General features: G+C 39.3%; 1 protein-coding gene across 5 annotated transcripts in view; it reads left to right on the forward strand.

The window, feature by feature from the left end:
* SNCAIP (synuclein alpha interacting protein) overlaps positions 1-20,718 on the forward strand; it is a 219,318-nt gene that overhangs the window by 105,775 nt on the left and 92,825 nt on the right. For 4 of the 5 annotated variants that reach the window (XM_063454124.1, XM_063454129.1, XM_063454128.1 and 1 more), the window contains exon 1: positions 9,468-9,585. In XM_063454124.1, the coding sequence (XP_063310194.1) occupies positions 9,469-9,585 (117 nt within the window). In that variant the 5' untranslated portion in view covers position 9,468. Of the gene's footprint in view, positions 1-1,888; positions 1,995-9,467; positions 9,586-20,718 lie in introns of those variants that run through there. The other variant, XM_063454126.1, reaches the window with a different exon arrangement.

The raw sequence follows: 20,718 nt of genomic DNA on the forward strand, positions 1-20,718 counted from the left end.
ACCTTAGTTCGAACATCTCTATTTCTAAATGTACTTTTAAATCTAGATTTACTCTCCTAAGCCCTGTCTCTCTCTTTAAGACAGGAGTGATTTTTCACACACTTTTGGTTGATGACATAAAAATGACTTCATATTTCCTTAACCCCTTAAGGACCAAACTTCTGGAATAAAAGGGAATCATGACATGTCACACATGTCATGTGTCCTTAAGGGGTTAAACTGAGTTAAAAACTGGAGTCATGCTCAAAGTAGTTGCTTCAGACAGCAAACATACTTCTCACCACTTAAGCTACATCGCAGCCAGTGACATTTTATATAATAGCATGCAAACATACAAGTTTAACTGCAAACTCATTTTTAACCAATAGCAGCACAGCATGTAAATATACAGTGACCCAGCTAACTAAATCACATATAATACTACAAATAGATATGCTGCTTATATACTAATAAAAGAGATACAATGGCCTAGCAAAACGTATTGTTAGATACCGTAGCAATGCTAATGAAGAATGAGGTAACCATGACATGTAAATGAATAAAACAAATTGGCTTATAGAAAACACTAAACCTGTATTAATATCGCTTCCATTGAACAATAACTGTAGAGTGCATTTAACAACCAGGGTCTATGTTACGTGTAACTTTTAGATAGTCAGGGAGCTTAGAATTGCCTTCTTTACATTGGACCGTTGATCTGATCTTATTGATGCCTTCAGATATTTGACATAACGACCTTCAATTCTAGGTATGCTCATAAATAGCTCAAATCATATATATTCTAATTTAGCAGCTGTACACAAAACAGAAAATGCATTATCCTCCCATTCTGTGGAGTGACACTGATCAAAAGCCCCTTGGCACTGTAACCTTTGTAACTACTTACATAGGTAGAATTGTACAGACAGCATGACAAGTGGTTTTACAGCTATTTATGTGAGTTCTTTAAATTGTTGTGTTCAGTTCTTTAAATTGTTGTGTGGCAAACTTGACATAATTTTCTTCTTTGTTAACACCGGCTGCCTGTTCCGCTGTCAAATCCTGTCTGTCTTCCATTAATTTCCATTATTTTTCTTTCATTATTTCTATGTTGCTGTCAATCACTTAATCCCTCAGTATTGTTAACCCACATGCTATTTTATTATTCACACTAATTCAGTGTTTGTCGCCAAGTTTTGCGCCATAACACAGTTGTTGTGTCTGTTTGGACTGGAGAATAGCTTTGCTTTGATAACAGGATGAAATTACACTCTTTCTAATGCAGTGGGAACAACCACAAGGTGGAGTCAGAGAGCCCTAGGTCTCACGTCTCCCAGTACCTACCTACCTTCAGAACCTGATGGTTGTGAATTCCCATGATGCTCCAGGCTGTTAGTCATGTGTAATATGTGTTTCTGGGGAACATCATTCATTGGGAACCCTTATTGCTTCATCATTTTCTAGGAGCTACAAATTCTTGGTTTACAACAGGTTCTCAGTTCACACTAAGCCATCTTCAGACCACAATAAATGTATATATCAATCTGTTTAAATAAGAGATTACATTTTAATTATTTGATTGGCTATCATATATTTAAATAGGTCAACTAAAATGTTCCAGAATGGCACCACCTCTGGTCAAAACTCCTGCAAAACCCCAAAATGTCACTAAAGCGTCTCTACTTTAAGAAAAGTTACCAGCACTGCAGGGCTTATTGATTCATTTCAGCATACTGCCCTTAAGGCATAAAAGTTGATGTTTCGGTACCTCGTCTGCACTTTCATCAGTATAGTTAATCTCAGCATGGAGTAAAGTAATACTATTTGTATTTCAGGAATAATGAATTCTAGATGATGACCATTAAAATAGCAATATAATAATCATTGGCATGTCTAATCTTTGTCGCAGGTCTCTAACTCTTTTGACTTCCCCTAAAAAAAATGTACATTGAGGAATGATGGAAGCTCCCGAATACCTCGATTTGGATGAAATTGATTTTACTGATGATTTATCTGTAAGTATATCTCATAGTACTTAAGAAAATTAATGTTAATTATGAAATCACTTGTAATGCATGTTTGTTGTATATGTAATAGTAGTACCATAATGACATGTTGGATGTTTGTGCTTTATGATAACTCTATATCCATCCACTGGTCTACCTCTTTTTTAATATATTTTTTATAATATATAGTATAGGGGGAGTGGGTTTGAGAGCTGGAAAGGGAGAAGGAGAGTTGGACTATTAAATGCAGTGTGAATTTTGCTAAGCAGAGGGAAGGGAGGCTGAGTCCTGGAGAGGGAGTTAAAAGAGAGGTTGAGAGCTGTGGAGTTGCAAAGAAGGAGAGAGAGAAAGACAGATTGAGATTAGGCTCAACACTGACAAGCACTGAAATTGTGGACTTTGTAATCTGAGGCTGTGAGTGCTGGGGATGGAGAGTGGCCTTAGAAGATTTATAACTGCAAAGAATGTGAGGAAAGCTGGGGACAGGGCATGACATAGAATATGTGTATAGTTAAAAGAGAAATTGCGGCCTGCAAGTATCTTTTTGGCATTTACATTTTTTTTTGCTTACTTTTTAAAAAACTAACATACCTGAGAAGTATGATGCCAGAGAAACAATACAGGTCAACCCCCGATTGAGACTGTGCTACCAAATCCAAGACCTGCTTGCTTTAATGTTTTCTGTCTATGAAATTCTGCCCATTCTGTGCCTTCTTTCGCAAATTCTTATAGCTATATACTCATCTGTCCTGAGCTCACCCCCGTTCTTATTCCTTTTTCTGAAGCTGCCAGGGCTCACCTTCCATCAATCCTAGAAGCACAGTGCAGCTCAGAGATATTTGGACAGTGACACACGTTTTGTGGTTTTGGCTTTGTGCTTTAGCACACTGTATTTGAACTGGTAAAATGAGAACCCAATGCAGACTGCTAGTTTTAACTCAAATTAATTTGCATTCATAAAAATGTGAACCATTTATAAACATCATCAGATTAATTAAAAAGTGCCTTCATGTTGGGATTCCATAAATATTCAGACAAATTGACGTAATCACAAAAATAATTGTCATGTTAAAAAGACACTATAGGCATAATACCACTTCAACTCTTTGAAATGGTTCGGGTGCACTTTCCCTGTCCTTATTTCAGAAGCTGCAGACATTGCAATTGCAGAGAAACTGCAATGTTTACATTGAAGGGTTAGGACAGCCTCTAGATAGTGTTTGACTCAGTGAAATGATGCTATAGGTCCGCACGCTTTGCCCAGTCACTTCTAAAACCTCTTAGGAAAGCATTGAGTCAGTGTTTTCCTATGGAGAAGGCACTACATACAACTTTAGCTTAATTAAACTGTTTTGGTGTATAGATCATACCCCTGCAGTCTCATAGCTTAATTCTCTGTTATTTAGGAGTTAAATTAATTTGTTTATACAGTTTTAGTCACACCTTCCTGCTTCCTGCAACTTGCAGTGTCTTCGTAAACATTTCAGGTAAAGAAAGATCTAAATTTCAGTTATTGCACAGTTTGTTTAATTTAGAATTTCTTATGTCCTGCTCTCTGTCACATATTAATCAACACATAAAAATGTGGTTAATGGCATTTACTGTCCTGACAGAAAAAGTTGTGCCGAGCAACATTACCGTCCTGACAGGAAAAGTTGTGCCGAGCAGCAATCATGCACATGAAAACCCGGTAATTCATTTTGGGCTCAAAGGCCGGTCATGGCCAATCAAATCCACAGGAGGGTTTGTGCTGAGCAGCAATCATGCACATGGAAACCTGGTAATTGCCTTTGGGTTCAAACGCCGGTTACAGCCAATTGTATCCACAGGAGGGGTATTTAAACCCAATTCTCCTCTTGCTCATTGCCCTGTCATGGTTTCATGCCTATGGTTATCCGAGAGTGCGTTCCTGATCTTGATTTTCTGGTATTTGACTTTGGCTTTATTTTGGCTTCCCTGATATCTGGTATCCTTGACTTTTGGCTTTCCCTCATCTTTGTGTCTGATTCTGTGTCCCTGACCTCGGCAAGTATTTTGACTATTCTTGGATATGTTAAGTCCGACCATTCTAAGGTCCGGTTATACGTTATCCTTAGTCCTAGGTGTGACACATTACTGCGTGCTGGATCAACTTGTAATCCTGACACTCTCTTAATGCCTTCAAGGGCATGCAGGAGCCTCCTGTGTGTAATTAAAGTTCAATTTACAGAGCAGGCGATAGAAACCTCTAAAGCAAGTTAACATTTGATTGATAATGAAACCTCTTTTTTTATGCAGACTGTCTAAGTCACGGCCAGGAGATGTGTGGCTAGGGCTGCAAAAACAGAAACAAATGTGATTTAAATTCTAAATGGCAGACAAAAGAGCAGTGAAACTGTAGGGGCACAGGCTATACAACCAAACTGCTTTATTAAGCTAAAGCTGTATTAGCCCCTATAGTATCCCTTTAAATACATGTTCTGCTAGAAATTATGCAGTAACAAATGTATTTATTTTTGTTTTGAAAGAGAGCTCACAAGCTCCATGTTGCTATTGCTGACATATGCTTTACATTTTATTCTAAGTGACATGCAATGAAACAATTAGCATTGTGTATCTTTACAAAAATATGGCAGGTATTATCCTGGTCCTGGAATCTTGGTCTGTCACTACTGCATTTTAGAGCAGGGCTGGGTCACCTGACATTTAATCTAAGAACAGCTAGAGGGCTGGAGGTTGAGAAAACCTTTAGTAAAAGACTGTAGCAGACAATTTATTATTGCATGAAAAAGAACACATTGTGTTTAAGTAACCTGTGACATAAGAGAATGTTGCATTAATTAATATGCTTGTTAAAAATGTTAAGCTACTTTAATAATTTACTTTAACTTTTAGCAATGGCCAAAAGCATAGCCAAATTTACCTGTTAAATCTTAAATCACCAACCAACTGATATTACTAATTTATTGTATGTTTATTGACAAAACATACAAATCTAAACATAAATGAGCTGTTCAATGTATGGATAAGATAAAATAATACAGTAATTGGATAGAAATAGTAACGCCCATGTACAGCAGCAATATACAAGCCTCATACTTAAAAAGCTAAAATGTTAGAGTTATTCAGTCGAGCCAACTTTTCTCAACAATTCTAGTATGCACTTATTACAAGATACCCCATGTATATGAAAAGACAGTAGTGGTAAGATAATAGTGGTACGTGTGTTTCCACAAACCGCAACCCAATAAGATCTTCAATATTTTTACTCAACTGAATGTTAAACTATTACACATGCACATGGAAACAATGTGTTTTACAACAGCTTTTAAAGCAACACTCCAAGCACCATAACCTCTACAGCTCACAGTAGAGGTTATTGGGTTATCATGTCAGAGTTCCTGGTTCCCTCTCAGAGTAAGTACCTCTGTCCTTACCTGCTATTGAACTAAGAGCGTTTCATCTTATGATCTCAGCCAATAACCAGCCCTGTACAGCAGAGCTTAGCCCAGTGGAGCCAAAGGAAAGTCATGTAGGAGCTTTCTAGAAGCAGGGGAAGGGGTACTCATTGGGACCCAAGTAAGTGTCAAGCCATTTTAAAACGATTTACTATTTACATTGGGAGGATACCAAGGCAGCGGGCTGTAGTACTTTTGGTGCTTGGAGTGTTCTTTAAATCAAGATCTATCTCAGAATATTTGCGACCTATAAAAAATAAATAAAAAACACAAAACAAACCTCTTATACATGCACATGGCTATTTCAGACAACTGGGTTATTAAATACCCCTTTCTGTCTCATTAGAGATTTTTTCCAGAAGCTCAGGGAAGCAAGGTTAATGGTTAGAGATAGGACCCACCTGAGGGGGTCCCCCTTGACGTTGGCAGGTGGGGCTTGTCCTCTCATGGCCATTGGAAGTAACTAAAAAAAACTCAATTTGTTTAAAAATACATAGGGATTAAGGAGAGAGCGCAGGTAACTTGTTTTTCTTTGGTTTTTATTTTATATTGGGGCTGATGTGTACTGTAGTCATCGCTGCTGCCCAGTGATGGGAGTGAGTGCAGGACTTCTCTTTCTCTTTCTCTATTATGTCCAGTGTTTAAAATGCAATGCACGTTATACTGGTGTAAAAAGTGTTCTACATACTTGAATTTTATATATATATATAAAATATATATATAAAATTGTATTTATTTATTTCCAATCATTTCCTTAGCAGTCATTCCAATGGAGAAGAGAGATTATTTTTATTATAGTGCTAATTTTAAATAACTGATTCTTCCCATAAAATTGTACACAGGAAAATGCTTTTTTAAGCGTTAACTTGTTTCCTTCTTCCTCCAATTGACACATCACTTTCTATGACTTCCTACAAAAACAAGCATTGGCCATTGTTTTTACCCAGAGGTTTATTTTGGTGAGGGAGAAAAATATATGGGTTTATTTACAAAGCAGTTGCAGTAAACTGAAAAGCCAAACTACAACTTTTAAGCTAAAATTACCACAACTGTCTATAGCTGAGATGGACATCTATCTCCAAATAAGCTATTTTTGGGCTAAAATGTTTTAGTTTGATTTTACAATTCAGTGATTAGTGAATCATATCTGCTGTTACAAATAATTATATTCTGCACTGTAACATTATGCAAGATGGCAAAGAATGGAAACTTTGTAAAAGGAAGTTATGTCTCATATGTAACATTACTCCCATTTGTCAGTATTCTGTATACTGCAATCTGACTCATTAAAGCAACAGTCTATAAATATATGAATTTATAATGTTACGGTACTCCTGGTGCCTTTAAGATCAGGAGTAAAGAAAGAAAAGTAGATAAAAATAAATACCTAGTATGAAGAAAATAAATAAAGTTAAATTAACCTCTTGATCTCGACGCAGCTGCCAATTCTTTGTCTGAATCTTTGCCAATCAAATACTTCATAGAGAAGCATTAAAGGCCTTACTGCCACTCCTCACCAAAAGGATGCTTCTCAGAGAAAAGGGTTACAATACGTGATGAGCAAGCATCAGTCATCTGAAAAATATGCTTTGAACTTATTCGTCACTGACAGATGGTGCCCCATCCAATACAACCTAGGGTGACTCTGTCATGCCCACAGAGAAAGTCTAAGCAAGAAGATACACTAAAAATAGGTGTTTGCTTATATGCATGCATAACAAGAAAACACAAATGGGATGTTTAAGGCCAAAATAATAAACCAGAGAAATTCTCCAAGTCAGCTATGCTTCCATTCAAGCTATTCTGGCCTCAAATTTGAAGTCCTGGCAATGTTCGCTGATTAAAGTTAATCATTCCAGTAATAATGATGAAATAACTTGCCTTCATCACTCATTTTAACATTTGTATTGAGAAGGACCAGTTTACCTTTACCTGGGAGACAGAAGTATAAAGCAATCTGGACATTTTTGGTGATGTTTTGACCTGTCTTTAGATTTATATGTGGAATCAAGTTAGCAATTTATTGCAAACGATTTTTATTAAAGGGACACTCCAAGCCCCTAAAGCACTCCAGCTGCTCAAGTGCTCTAGTCGTTAACAGAATTTCCCTTCTGTCTTTCTCTATAAAAGTGTTAATTTCAAGAGAATATAAAGCACTTAGACAGTCAGAAGAAGGTTCATTATTAGCTCCGAGCTTGTCCTAGAGAAGCATTTAGATCAATACTTTTCTGTGAGAAGCATTCTGTTGGTGGAGCACAATTGCTAAGCATGCATTATACAACCCCAATAATTCTCTATACTAGTGAGGATCTGCCAGAGCAGCGCTGGGGCAAGTACACGCTCTCTCACCATTGGATTAAAGATTAGTAACTTGTGTATTACAGGAATGGGGAGGAGGGGAGGAGGGGGAGGGGGGGGATGGGCGGGAGTTTTTAAACAGTAAAAAAAAAAAGATGAAGAAAGGATATCCTTTCATTTTCCCTTAGCAGCATTTAAATCCTAAATGCTCTGTATATAGCCATGTGCTGCTCCCTTCCTAGGAGGCAGACATCATTATGACAGATTGACACTCTGCCAGGGTGAGCTGACACATTAACAGGCAGCACCTGCCTTCAGTGAGCTAGGACTGATTCCGGTGTCATCTTTCTATGTATGTTTAATATGTGTAATTCTGTCCAAATTAATTTCAATTATTCCTATTTTGATATTTTACCTCGCCACTACATTCTGTTCTATCCACAACCCATTGATGAAGATACGGTCTCTATCCTGTAAAACAGGATCAATGATGGGTGTTTCATAGACACCTGTTTACATTTTTATGGTCTTACTATTACACATATAAACCTTTTCTATAATATTGATACCTCTGTAGCATTGCGCATATTCTTGTTCAAACAAAAAAGGCTATGTTTCTAAGCTATATATTGAATTTTGGACTATTTTGGGGTATTTTGAGTCTTTTCATTTGGCTGTTTAATCACCTGCCAAATTTAGCAGTAGTTTTGTTTATTTTATCACATAATATTTCATTTTAGTGGTGAATTCCACAGGATATGTGTGGCCTGCCACTTCAAAAACATCAGATTTGCATTCACTTGTGAGATGGCCAGTAAAAGCCTGGTACATGCTGATCTCTGCATTTTGAGCACAGAGACTGCCTCCAGCCCTGTCCAGACTGTCACAGTGATCCCATGCTTGGAGCAGGTACAGCTATATATGGATGTCTCTGGCTTAAGACATGCAACCAAAAGCACAGTGCCACAGTTGTGGGGTGCGTTAGGTAGCTTTAGGGGCTACTTTTCCTAGTGTGGAGTCAGGCAAAGGCCGGCTGTTGCCACGATTGACAAGACCTGCAATTTGGTGGAACTTTAAAACCCGCATGTTTGCCATTACCAAAAAATATAAGAGACATAGCGGGTGTAGCAGCTCTCACAACTATCATCACATTTTCACTTGTTTTCCCAAAGCTCTGTTACATTTAATTAAACTTAATGACTTTTTAACAATGTATATTTCACTTTCACTTTATTTATCTAGCTGAATCCCTTAGTAGATCCAATGCAACTGCTGCCGAACCTGACTTGCCTGCTGCACACAGAGCAATCACATATCACATGCACAGGTTAAGAATTGATGTTTTCTATCAAACCTTGCCAATGTGGCTTTCAGATAGAATGTAAAATGGCTGTTGAGCATTCTAACAAATTGACAGCATGTTTTCTATCTTTCCAGTGCTTTAATAAAAACATTACTTAAAGAACCAAAAAAATAATATATATATATATATATATATATATATATATATATATATATATATATATATATATATATATATAAACACCCCAGCAGCACTCGCACTCACTCCATCCCCTCTTTCCATTGATGTCACACATTCCTCAAATGTCAAGAGGCGGTATGCTATAATTACCTAAATTGTTTAAATACTTTTTATAGCCTCAGGGTGCCTAGCCCTTAAAATATCAAATTAATGTTAAAAACAGATTTAAAACAAGCCATACAACCTCAGAGTAGTAGTGTGCATGATGGCACAGCAGTGTGAACAAACTTCACAAAATACTCTGATACTCAGGATGCTACATAAGGACTATGGTGGGGCGCACAGGAGCAGTGGAATGCTTCAGCCAACCTTCAGAAGATGGGTGAGTGCTGACTTACACAGAACACTTACACTGTCAATATACCAGCGCCGGATATGTTTTGGGGCTATAATAAAATATAGCCTCCCCACCCCCCTCAACTTTAAATGTAAAAAACAACCAACATTGTTTTTTTATGTATTTAGCACTGAGCAGTGTTTGTGTGTGACTGTATGCATGTTTTTGTATGGAGTATGTGTGAGTGAATGTAGGGGTGTGTTTGTATGTAGTGTTGGTGTTTGAATGCAATCATGTATTTGTGTGATATTTGAATGTAGTGATGTGGTTAAATATAATGGTGGGGTTTGTATGTAGTGTTGACGTTGAAATGCATGAGTGTATTTGTGTGTAGTGTTGGCGAGATTTTGAGATGTATGCACATATACACATACACGGACATACACACATGCAGATACATATACACACACGCAGAAACACTGTGCTCTGCATGCTGGCATCTGACAACACACTTGCATATAATTCACATTAGCCACCCAGCTTTTTTGTTGTGGGCTGGCTGACACCTCTTAACTTCGATCTTTGTTTAGCAGATAACTCCCCTATTTGCTATCCTTATGTGGGCTTGCCATATTTAAGGACACCAAATAAGGGAACTATCTGCTAAACAGCACCCTCATTCGGTATCTTTAAATATGGAAATCTCGCATACGGGCACCAATTCAGGGAGTTGTATACTTAACAGCCCTTTTCTTATTTTCAGTTGTTTAGTAGATAAATCCCTTATTTGTTATCCTTAAATTAGATTGCAATATTTAAGGACACTAAATAAGGGAGCTATCTACTAAACACATACAGAGATACACATAATCACAGATATACACACATACAATCACAGACACACAATCACATACACACACAAACATTACATACATACACACATTTAATAAATAAGAGGTCCACCTAGCCTCCCTACCTTGCTCTAGAAGGGCTGGAGTGGATCCTCAGTCCATGGTGGTCAGTGGTTGCTGCTGGGATCTCTGTGCTCTTCCTGCACAGGTCCCTCGCACTCCCTATAATGACGCAGAGGCCGCGATGACACCACATGCCAGCTGCCGTCTCACTGCAGTGCGAAGACCATCAGACACAGTCAGATGCACACAGTCCCACACACAGTCACAGGCAGACAGTCACACTCACACACACACAATCCCAGGCAGGCAGACAGTCACACACACACACACACACACAATCACAGGAAGACAGTCACACATACACACACAGTCACAGAAAGTCACACACACACAGCATCACAGGCAGACGGTCTCTCACACAGTCACAGACAGTCACCAAATAAGGGAGCAATCTACTAAACACATACACAGAGATACACACAATCACTCACATAATCACAGATATACACAAACACAATCATAGGCAGGCAGTCACACATACACACAATCACAGGCAGACAGTCACACACACACACACACACACACACACACAGTCACAGACAGACAGTCACACACACACACATACACACAGTCACAGACACAGTCACACACACACACACACACACACACACAGTCATAGACAGCCAGTCACACACACACACAGTCACAAACAGACAGCCACACAGACAATCACAGGCAGTCACTAACACAGTCACAGATAATCACAGTTACACACTCTCTCACTTACAGTAAGCTTGGGCTGGAGGAGGAGTGGATTCAGTCCCTCTTGCTCCTGTGTTGGAGTTGGGCTTCCCCTCTGTGTGATCAGAGAGAGGCTGCATGTAGCTCCGCCCCTGCATCTGGCTTGGCTCCGCCCCCACGGCCGATATGGCACCGCCTCCAAATCTCCGTGCAGCCAGGTCTCCTGCTTGCTCCCAGCCCCTGTGTGTGAGCTGTGTCGGCTGCCCGGCGCCCCTGCTGCTATGGCACCCGGTGCAGCCACACAGCTCACTGAATTCCAAGCCTGGCCAGCCCTGGTGGGACCCCCCTTCCTGATGGCACCCGGGGTGGACCGCCCACCCCCCCCCCCCCCCGCCGCCCCCATAGTACGCCACTAGGGCCCCTAGTTATGCTTTTTAGGTCCCCAATTGTTCTGCCCCTTTCCTTTTTCATTTTTGGGCTCAAGTTGCCTTTTGTAACGCTGCCTCATAGCCCATTTAGATTTTTCTTATCCCATTCTTTATCACTTTAATTTTGTAATGACTTTCCCTTTTTCCGTTTTGCCTTTTCCCTTTTATATACTCCTCTTTCCCTTTTGTGTTGTCCCTCTTTCCTTTCACTCCCAATTACTCGTCTATTTGACCTTTAATTGTCACCTTCCACTGTGTACTGTTTTGTTTCTTCTGTTTACATTTGTTGCTACTTCTATTAGTTATCCTTCCAGCACAAAACAAATTCACCTTCTTTGGGTGTATGTTCTTTTTTGTGAAATGACCCATACATCATAAGATGTTATATATGAAAACAGTCAGTGGTTTTAACAGGCTCACCTTATATTGCTTTATATTATCACTGTGGCTCTTTTTTTTTTCTACCACACCTAATTCCCTTCTAAATGTGATTGACAAATTCATACATCCCAACTAGGAGACACAGCCACTATTTTAGGCCAAAATCCTTCAGTCCCTCTTTAATATCCTAATGTCCCTCTTTTGTAGGATCACCATATTGTTAGTATGTCTAAGTGTATAATAGAGCTCTAAGCAATAATACAATGTGTCTTTACACTACAAAAAAATGTGTTTAGAAATCAGTTACATGGTTGTTAATTGCAAATGATTAACTATTACATTTTAGTTTAGTGGTTCCCAAGCTGTGGTATACGTACCCCTAGGGGTACGAACTTGTTCTCCCAGGGGTACAGGCAAAAAAATCTGTAATGGCAGCCCACATGCTGAGGTGATCCATCGGGTGGCCCATGCACCAGATAGATATGTGCTATCATGGACTGGCCATGCCCTGAAGCACTTTAACAGAGCAATCAGGCCACTTTAATGATCGTAACACTGGGAGGAAATGAGGAGATGCCAATTGCTCCCAGTTTACACACAGCGCTGCACTGGAGCAAGAGAAGGAAGCAGAGAGGAGGGGATGGTCTGGCAGTACAAGCTGCTAACTCCCAACAGCCCCAGCCAGCAAAAGCAACACCTTTGCATCTAAAAGTTAGGAAACTGGAGGCTGGCTAAAATGTTGACCTGTATGTGTGTATTTATGTGTTTTGTGTGTCTGTATCTGTATGTATGTAGTGTTTGTATCTATATGTGTCTATGTTTGTATGTCTGTGTATCTGTGTGTATCATTATTTATAGATAATGTAGATGCACAGACACACATAAACAGTGATTGTAGCTGTGTGTCTGAATCTGTATATGTATGTCTGTCATTGTTTGTATCTGTGTATTAGCATTAGTGTCAGTGTGGGCATCTTTGTGTCTTTGTATCTGGATATGTGTCCATGTGTGTATCTGCATGTGTCTTAGTGAGTGTATCTGCACTGCACATACTAATATTACAGGAGTAGAGAAAAAGCAGGAAAGCCTGTGACAGAGGAGGAACAGGAAGAGCCTGGGGCACAGGAAGTGCAGGGAGAGCCTGGGGCAGAGGAGAAGCAGGGGAGCCTGGAGGGAGGAGACAAAAGGGGAGATGGGGCAGAGATAAACATATACATTGGAAATAGCAGCAACTATATTTAAAGGACACTATTGTCACCAAAACAATAACCCCTTAATGACCAAACTTCTGGAATAAAAGGGAATCATGACATGTCACACATGTGTCCTTAAGGGGTTAATGAAGCCGTGTATATAGAGCATGCCCCTGCTGTATCACTGCTCAATTCCTTGCCATTTAGGAGTTGAATCACTCTAGTCGTACCTCCCTGCATGTAACTTGCACAGCCTTCCTAAACACTTCCTTGGAACTGAGTTCAAAGGCATGATCTATACACAAAAACTGCTTCATTGAGCTAAAGTTGTTTTGGTGACTATAGTGTCCCTTTAATTGCAAATATTTAATTGCTAATATGATGGGTACAATATATGAAAATGGACTTACTAAGGTGAACAAATGTTGGAAAGCACAAGTGAAAAAATATTGGGAACCACTGCTTTAGTTCCATAAATTGTTATTAGTAAGACACAAACATTCTCAGAACAGCCCCACTATTGACCACACTCACATCCCTAAAATGAAAGTTTCCCTCTTTATCTATTGAAATGTTGCATTGTATGTATGTAATTTTAATGCAGGTTGAGGTATCGTCATTACTTCTCCATCCACTCCTGTTGCTGATAACACTTTTTCAGTCATTATTTTTCATTATGTAACTTCTCTCATCTTAATGTAGCATTAAATAAATCTATAATAGCCTTTTTAAAGCACAGAGTGAAATGGTTGCATCACGTGACACAGTCGGTTTACTCTGCTAGGTTGCGCCCCCTGAGCAGACCACCTACCTTCTGCTTTGCCAAGAGTATGACAAATTTCAATAGCAGAGACTTGACCTAAGCCCAGCAATCAATTGGGCTCTGCAGGCTAAATTTCTGATAATGCGCTAGAGGCTAGGTCTGAAATATGCTGCGATGCATTGTACCTATACAGCCTGTGTCATGACGGACTGATATTAAAAAAAAAATAACCGAACTGCAAAGCTGCTGAGTGATATATATATAGTTAGTTTTCTGTATGTGGCATGACAAAGACATTTAGCAGATAAAACATTATGTAAAGTGATTTATTGGTTTTAAATCACCCAGAGCAAGTGGACATGGAATCTGTTTTGTTTGAAAAATGTAGGGAAACGCAGCAAATCCATCAAGCAAAGGAAACTGGAGGCTGCAGCTCTGGGTATACAGTCAGTCCAGGTTACTTAGTTACAACATATACTTGAACCAGAACCAAGTAATAGTTATATCATCTGATTTGGCAAAAATGCTGCTCACAGTTACGGATCCAAAGTAAAAATCCTGACAACCCTTGGTTAAATCTGAAAAATATGCAGTTTGATTAACTAGCATGAACTAAAAAATATACACACACACACATATATATATATATCAATGATTACGCAGCTATTTGTTTAAAATAGATCATACAAATGAAGTCCTGACAAAGAATGCTATTTTGCTAAAAACATTGAGATCTAAATTTAAAATGCTATTTAGAATCTAGGTGTATTGATTGTCATCTCAATTTTGACAATATTGCATAACGGTTTTTTTTATTAGAGTGGAAGTTGTGGAGTATACCATTTCAGAGGCATTTCATAAAAGTCCAATTTTCTATGAGAATGAATTACACCCATCTCCTCTCTCCCCCAAGCTGTTAATCAAAGAGCCTGAGAGATTTTCCTCTTGCTTTCTGTTAACTCCCCTGAGCTAACAGAAGTGGCAGATGCGCTCTACTTAAGCGCGCCTTCCTCCCCCTGTATACCTCATATGAGATCAGAACGCTGTTCAGTGTGCACGTGTACACAAGACAAAGTGTGCTCAAGAGAAGCTTCTGATAAGCTATTACTCCTTGAAGACACTGTTAAAAAGCAGAGGGCTTGCAAAGGCTGCAGTTCATAGAACTGCAGCTTTTGCAAACTCCTTTAATATATACCCCATGTATGAAAAATTCATGTATGCATTCATTTGGGGTATATCCACTAAATAGTGATTTATAACTGTATAATATAGCTTTGATTTGTGGCATTTGTAATGGAAATGTGAGAAGATCTTATGGAATCACATCTGCAAACAGGTGAACTACGTGATGAGCTGAAAGTCAGGCTGAAGGTCATTTTTTGGGTTGTGTTGGATAGTGGTCTTAGCCCTTACTGAATCCAGACCTAGGTTGGATTCATATTATATGCTCAGATATATAGTTCACAGATGGTTATAATAACCAATGTAAATATTTATAACATAGAATTTAGGCATATTTTACATGGTGTTTTAAGTTAAGACATATGTTAGCTTGAGTTGAAGAAAATTACATAATTTATAAAGCACATGCTCATAAACGTTGAGTTGGACAGTTAATTTACGTTTTTCAGTTCATTCATGCATCATTGATTACTGTTGTAAGTGTATCAGTGACCCATCTGGTATTAACAGCTCACTAGTATTTATAGGGCAGGATGTTTAAAAGTTTTTTTATTTTTTATTTTATGTTTTTTTTGCCTTGTGATTTGATATGTTAAATAGCAACTCTACAGATGCCCAGACCACATGCTTGATTATATTATCGCCGAATGTAACACATTTTTATTTTTTATGGATGAACTCAGTCCGGCAGTAAATTGAATAGAAAACCCTTTTTCATTCTAAAGAACCAGCTGCTACACCTCTAAAATATATGTCAATCTGTGTTTCTTCCTGCTTACTGTGCAAGAGGTCTGCCATTGAGGATTAAGCCAACATGATAAACTTGACATTGAGGTGTGAAGGGCTGGACAAAAGTTAGATCCCAATTTGTAGTAGAACTACTACTACCATGATGCTTTGCTAGTATTTAGAATGACACAGCATCACAAAAGTTGCAGTTCTACAACATCTGGTGATCCACCGTTTGACCACTCTTGGTGTAAGATCAACACTGTAAGGAGAGCAAGGTGAGGAACCTCTTATCATGCCACACTTTACGCATGTATTTTAATATAGACAATCTAGAATATAACAAGTGGTCCCCTCACATTAGCTTCCAAAGATCGTCTGCTCCCAGCCCCAACCATATTTTTCTTCACTGCTATAAATACTCCTACAGTCATAATCCATCAGTGATTCCCACCTTCACAGACGTACTCCTTCCTTAACACCCTAATAATTATATCCAACAACCATATTCATCTTCAACAATCATACTTAGTCATGCTCCCTACTACCTTCACAACCATATGATGCCCCTTCAGCCATATATCAGGAAACTATCTCACCAGAATGATTAACTGTGGTCAGTTTTTGGGTTGCTATGTACTACATACAATTCAAATATAGCACCATAACCAGCATGGTTAAAAGATGTTACATTCTTTGTGGTTTCAAAGCTCTTCTCCAAATTCCACTCTTAACCCAACTAAATCAATCAGAGTTCGACTGATGCACATAGCTCCAATAAAGACCACTGTTTCCTCACAATAAAATAGTGATATTTTACCGTATAAAATATAACCATTATAATGTCTGGAAAATCATTTCATGTTGCATTAAAAAACAATCTATGGAAATTGCACCGCTCATCTCATTCTTTCCAAATGTTTGTTCAGTGTTGTTATGAGAAACACAATCATGGATCTTCTTGAACATTCAGAATCCATATTAGAAATGTTCATTCCCTCACATGCTGCATACCCTCTGGGTACAGTTCCTGGTTTAGAGAGATGAGTGCATGGGCCTGATTACCACTTTATAAATAGATTTAATTGCTATAGAATGGGAGATTTATTTACTATGTACTGACTTCCTGCTTACTTCTACACGTTTTTCTTATTGTCATCCAAAATATTTGAATATCCAATAAAAAGAAATAAAAAGAACAAAGAGAAATGAATCTATGCTGGAACGAGCAGCCAGAATATTAATAGATTCTTCTTTATTGCGGTTACATCTGCGGTTGCATTATTCAGCTTAACTGCCCTATATTCTGTTTCGCAATGTGCTAAAAATAGGCCATTATTTGTACAATTTATGCATTTTTGTAAGGGCTGTGTTTGTATTTTTCACATTTGTTGTTGATTGACGTGTTTCAGATGACGTTTGAGTGCAAAGAAAACAATGTTTTTGGTATATGTTACAAAACATTGTGGTTATTAAGGAATTTTAAATAAATTAAGGGAATATTAAATAGTATCCAGTCAGTCTTTTTAAAATGGCTTAACGTTAATATGATGATGACGTGAGTGGAAATGTTGAGACGTGATTCGTGTTTATTTACAACACAACTTTTTAACTGGACAAATGGACACCTTTTTTTTTATTTATTAAAGGCAAAGTCCACATTTTTTCTTTCCTATTTTATAAAGAAGTAAGCTTGTGGTACTATTTCAGAATATGTTTTATTATTCATTTTTTGATCTTGTAAAAAGAAAATTAGTGTTTTTTTCTTTAAATTCTTTATTTCTGTGTGCATAATATTAACATTGTTGAAAACGTAGCCACAACAGCTATTGTTCACAGATATAATAAACATTTGAAACAATCGTGGCTTTTTGTAGTCTTGCACATTTTATAATACATTTAACTCTATAGAAAAACCTTTGTTGTAGTATCAGTTGTGCCCTGTGAGGGAATGAGGAGAGTGGAGCCCTGCGGTCTATGTGTCTGCCCTTGAGGGCTTCACCCCTTGCAGTTATTCTGTGTGGTTGTTTTCAGCGTGATCCTCCATGTATCGACAAGGGGGAGGGGGTGGGGGGGGGGGGTGTCAGGGTATCATGCATTAATGTGGCTTTGTGGTACCTCTATGTGGTATGCGTCTGCCTCCTAGTGTGGACATGTGTAGTATGTCTACAGCGTTTGGTGCGTGTGTGCCTTCTGGTTTAGTCAGCCGCGTCTCATTGAGTGGCTATCTCACGAGTGAGGAGCAACTAGGTAATGCTAACTATAAGAAGGAAGCAGTGTGTAAATTTACTGATAGGATCAGAATAAGAGAACGCTGCATTATTGTGTGTGCAGACCTAAAGAGGGTTAGTGAGTCTGATTAGAGTGAGTCTCTGACTTTGTGGACCTTTTCGTCTGCGTAGTTGGTGGAATGGGATGGAGAGGAGAGTTCCTTTGTATTGGCTGGTTTCTGCCTCCTCAGGTGGGCGATCCGCCCGGAGAGGCTCTAGAGGAGTTCCGTGGGGTGAATTCTCGGATGTTAGCCGGGTTCAGCTGGGATAGGTCATGTCTGGTTGCCGGTGCCTCTGGCAGGATTCCTGTTGACTGAAGGTGTGTTTCGAGCTCCTGTTTAACTAGCGCCTTGTATAAAGTCTCGTTGTGGGTGAACTGTATGACTCGAGGAGTGCCCCATCTGTATGGGATTTCTCTGGACCAGAAGTGGTGCAGAAGGGGTTGCAGTGTTTTTCGCCAGGCTATCGTGTTCCTGGTCATGTCCGGGAACACTGTTAACGATGCCCCCTCAAACAGGTCTTGTCGGCTAGTATTTGAAACCTCAGTATGAGGTCCGCCATCGCCGCTGTTGGTGCTCGGGGTGATTTCGGCAGCCGGAACATGCCATCTAGTTTCATGGTTTTTACTCGTTTCGGTGGGAGCAGGACTTCGAGGAGGCGCCTGATGTAGTGGGGTAAGTCTGCAAGAGCTACCGACTCAGGTATCCCCCTTATTTTGAGATTATAGCATCTTCTCTGGTCCTCCATGGCATCCAGCCTGTCGTTGGTTGTAGATTGCCAGTGGACCAGGTCTGTAATTTTCTGTTCTACTATGTGGAGCCTAGCGTCATGGGTGCTTGTGCAGGCCTCCAGCTGTGTGATTTTCATTGTGGCCCCTTCTATGGCTTTCCTATAGTAGGCCATGTCTGCCACCAAATCTTTGCGGAGTTCCGCCAGCATTACCTTGAGCTGGTCAGCCGTGACTGGGTCCCCGGTTGTTGGGGGTGCATTTCTGCTGTCCGATGGGTGCCTGTAGGATTCTCCCTCCAGGACGTCTGTGGACATCGGTAGGTGCCATTTTGGACCATGCAGCCTTTTGTGTGGTCCAGAGCATTTCTCCAATGTCCCTCCCGTGGGGGCTTTTTTCGGCTTTTGCTTTTTTAGATTTTAGATTTTCTGCCCATGTTCTTTCTGCGCGTGCCTGGGTTGTTTATAGGATATTTTGGACCTGGTTTCCACCATATATCGCTATGTTATTAAAAGTCAGAGACGGAGCTCTGAGAAATGCGTCCTCTCTGCTGCTCTGTTAGCTCCGCCCCACCCAAAATTAGTGTTTTTTTTAGCTGAAGTACTGCAATGCTTTAAAAAATGCAATACAATTTTCCCTAATGCTGATGTCATCACCCTGAAACCAGGAAGATGCTTCACCAATCCATCAACTAGTAATGTCTCACTATGGTCTATGAAGTCTCCTATCCTTCTCTCTAACAGGGAATTATGAGTGATGCAGTCCAGTCCCACCCTCCTTAGTTCCACTCATTAGACCTGATGAATAATCTGAGAGAACAAATATAATGGCCAGAGGTGTAACTAGAAATCAAATCCAAAAAAAAGGGACGCACCTGCTCGGGGCCCCTGCGACCGTGGTAGGTACGCCACTGACCATGGCTACTGTCAGCTTACTGACACACATTTCGAATTCAAATCACTTTGAATTAACTTTGAATTCCAGGAGTTTCTCACGTTAGTGAATAACTCTGTTCATGTTGAACTTAAAGGGACACTCCAGGCACCAATACAACTTTTAGATTTGGGCCTCATTAATCTTCTGCATTTTTTTGCATGCTCAAATCTTTATAGTTTTTGCACAAAATAAATAAATGTTCTGCAGAATGCTGCACCATAAGCCTGCCTCATGGGCCACGCCCCTCCTGTCATCCTTATCAAAGGAATACACACAGTCTCAATCTCAGCTGAAACAGCACTGAGTATGTGGCGTTTAATATATAACCTGGCTGCAGACAGTCAGATAAACTATAAACAGGAAGTAATATCCTTAATATATGCCTCCCTGTGCGTCCTCTCCTTCTAATACAGGTTGTTGTGCTGTTCAGATCATTCAGAACTGTCAGTGGCTGAGCTGTGTGCATACATTTTTGATAAGGAAATATTTTTTTCTGGAGTGAGGGGTGTGGCTAAAAAGGCAGGCTTATGGTGCAGCATTCTGAAAAACATTTATTTCATTTATGCAAAAACTATAACGATTTGAAATAATGGAAATAAATGTGTAGTGTGTTAAGGAAATAAGGGTTCAAGGGAGATTTTTAGTGTAAGGATTGCATTAGGACATAAGTGATGATTCAATGCTTTCCTATGGGGAAGCTTGGATAGATGCATGTACTAGACTCATGCAGAAATTCACAAAAAAAAGAGAGAAAATTAGCAATCCAAAAAGAAACTGGGTACAAATCAGATAAGAGTATCTTGGCGTTTTTTCGAACGTTCATTCTCATCCCTATGGATAGCTTCATATAGTACCGTAGGACGTTGTGCTTCAATTTTCCCTCTTTAAACTTTTGATCTCTTTGTATATCATCT

The sequence above is a fragment of the Pelobates fuscus genome, chromosome 5 (assembly GCF_036172605.1).
Source record: "Pelobates fuscus isolate aPelFus1 chromosome 5, aPelFus1.pri, whole genome shotgun sequence".
NCBI classification, from domain to species: Eukaryota; Metazoa; Chordata; class Amphibia; order Anura; family Pelobatidae; genus Pelobates; species Pelobates fuscus.